General features: G+C 36.2%; 1 protein-coding gene across 1 annotated transcript in view; it reads right to left on the bottom strand.

The window, feature by feature from the left end:
• LOC132129666 (nephronectin) overlaps positions 1-2,500 on the bottom strand; it is a 9,835-nt gene that overhangs the window by 709 nt on the left and 6,626 nt on the right. The window contains exons 7-11 of the mRNA XM_059541308.1: positions 2,432-2,500; positions 1,978-2,358; positions 797-880; positions 610-708; positions 264-532 (exon numbers count right to left, since the gene is read on the bottom strand). The exon at positions 2,432-2,500 is cut by the window's right edge and continues 24 nt beyond it. Coding sequence (XP_059397291.1) covers positions 264-532; positions 610-708; positions 797-880; positions 1,978-2,358; positions 2,432-2,500 — 902 coding nt within the window. The remainder of the gene's footprint in view (positions 1-263; positions 533-609; positions 709-796; positions 881-1,977; positions 2,359-2,431) is intronic.

Genomic DNA, 2,500 nt, shown 5'->3' with positions numbered 1-2,500 from the left:
CAAATTCTGCACAGATATCTGGAAATTACTGCCCCAAAAAAATCATTTGATTATATTTTGATCACCGAAATTGAAAAAAAAAAAAAAAAGTGCAAAAAATATTTAAAAAAAGAAAAAAATGTAATAATGAAAAAAAAAAAAAAAAAATGAAAAAATGCAATCATCCTGATTGCAATAAATGCACACACACACACACACAAATAGCGTTCAACTTGAGCGTTCAAGGAATATGTATGAACACCTGATGATTTATTCATGCTTACATCAACAAGGCCACGCCCCCAAAGAGTGACGTGGGCGTGTCTCCAGCCATATCCTCCAGTCCTGGTCCAGATGGATGGGTTGTGACTCCGCCCCTTTCTGACAAACACCTGCAGAGAGCCGATGTGGTGTCCATGGAGACGGTATTTAAATGACAGGCAGAGGTCGCCGCCCTGCCACGCCTTTGTGAGAGGAGCCAGCGGCACCGTAAGCCTCGCCCCTTTGACTCTCCGTCTGTTCGGAGCATCAGGTACTGACAGGTACCGCCCACCTGAGAGTGATTGACAGGTAAGAATAGTAACAGTAGTTGATTACAGAAGTTGACTAGGTGATCTGTGTTTGTTTTACCGGCTGGATCATCTTTGATTTCCCATTTCAGATCTCCTTCTGAGTCCGTCATCCAAACACAGAGACCGTCATCAAATGAGCAGCTGACAACAGCAGCGGCTGGAACACACACACACACACACACACGTCAGTAAGATCCTCGCTGTTTCGTCTTGTCTGTTTTGTGTATATTAAGTGTGAATGGTACCTGGATCATCGTGCACAAACTCCGTTGTGTTTCCCAGCTCAACATCAAAGTCCCAGTCGAACAGATTGTTCTCGTAACGAGGAACTAAAGCAGACAAACCTCCATTCAGAACTAAACTAATGACTTCACACACACTCAGCTGCTGTATGTTGTTCAAAATAACATCAAATACGTACAATTTAGAAGTCTAGTTTCACGATTCTTTAAAATGTAATTAATTAAGAGTTTTATGCATTAACTATGAATCAATTAAATCATTTAAAAAAATGTATTCGAAATTCTGATCGGGCTTATAACAGTAACTAACACTAAATAAAAAAATTTAAAACATGCAATAAAAAACTAAAATAAAATACAATATAAAATATAAAAATAAATAAAATAAAAAACATATATATATATATATATATATATATATATAGACAATAAATAAAATATATCATGTAAAATAAAAATAATGCAAACTAGTAAAAAACAGTAATAGTATCTTGATACTACAACAACTATAATTCTGATTCAGTTATTAGTTTTTATGTTTTATTTTGTAAAGTTTGGTGTCATATTGATTCATAAAGAATGAAACTATGGAAAACATGCCTTGATAATGTTTTTATATAGATTGTACTGTATTGTAGATAATGAACGTACAGTACTACAATGACTGCTTGGTTTAATGAGCTGAAAATCAGTTGTTGTTGTTTTTTTTTTTGTTTTGTTTTTTACAATTAGCATTTCTGATTTTAGCATACACTACAGCAAGTTGTTTTTGTTTTTAAAGAAATTAATACTTTTATTCATCAAGGATGAATTAAATCGATCAAAAGATTTATATCTCAAATAAATGCTGTTCTTTTAAACTTTCTATTTATCTGTGAATCCTGAAAAATAAAATGCATCACAGTTTCCACAGAAATATTGAGCAGCACAACTGTGTTCAACACTGATAATAATCAGAAATGTTTCTTGAGCAGTAAATCATCATATTATTCTGATTTCTGAAGATCATGTGACACTGAAGACTGGAGGAATGATGCTGAAAATACAGCTGTGCATCACAGAAATAAATTACATTTTAACACAGATTCACACAGAAAACAGCTGTTTTAAATTGTAATATTATTAAAAAAAATTTACTGTATTTTAACTGTATATTTTGGATAAAATCTGAAAATAAATCTCACTGTGTACATCTCCTCGTGGCTTCGCTGTATTCTCTCTGTGAATGCGGTTGTCTAGTGTTGTTGTTTTGACGCTGGTTGTCATTGGAAACCTGTCTGTAGTTGTTGATGCCGGTGATGTGGACGTTGTAGTTGGACTAGTTGTCGTAGCAACAGTTGTGAAGGCTGTTGTAGTTGACGCTGTTATTGTTATAGCAACAGTCGTTGGTGTTACTGTCGTCAAGGCAGTGCTTGTCGGAACAGAGGTTGCTATGGTAACGGTAGTGCTGGGAGTGGCTGTAGTTGTTGTCGTTGCTGTAGTTGTCATGGGAGTTGTTGCCGTGGAGATGTTTGTGGGGCTGACTGTGACTGGTCTTGGAGGCTCAATGGTGACTTTACCAACAGCTGAAACACACACAGCATCCCTTAAACACACAGAACATACTGTCGAGCAATGACATCAACCACACACACGTACATTTGCAGTCGTAACCCTTTCCATTAACGCTCGCTGTGCACTTGCATCTCTTGTGTCCGGGCTTGTCAT

The sequence above is a fragment of the Carassius carassius genome, chromosome 46 (genome assembly GCF_963082965.1).
Source record: "Carassius carassius chromosome 46, fCarCar2.1, whole genome shotgun sequence".
Taxonomy (NCBI): Eukaryota; Metazoa; Chordata; class Actinopteri; order Cypriniformes; family Cyprinidae; genus Carassius; species Carassius carassius.
This window is presented reverse-complemented; position numbering and strand designations above follow the sequence as displayed.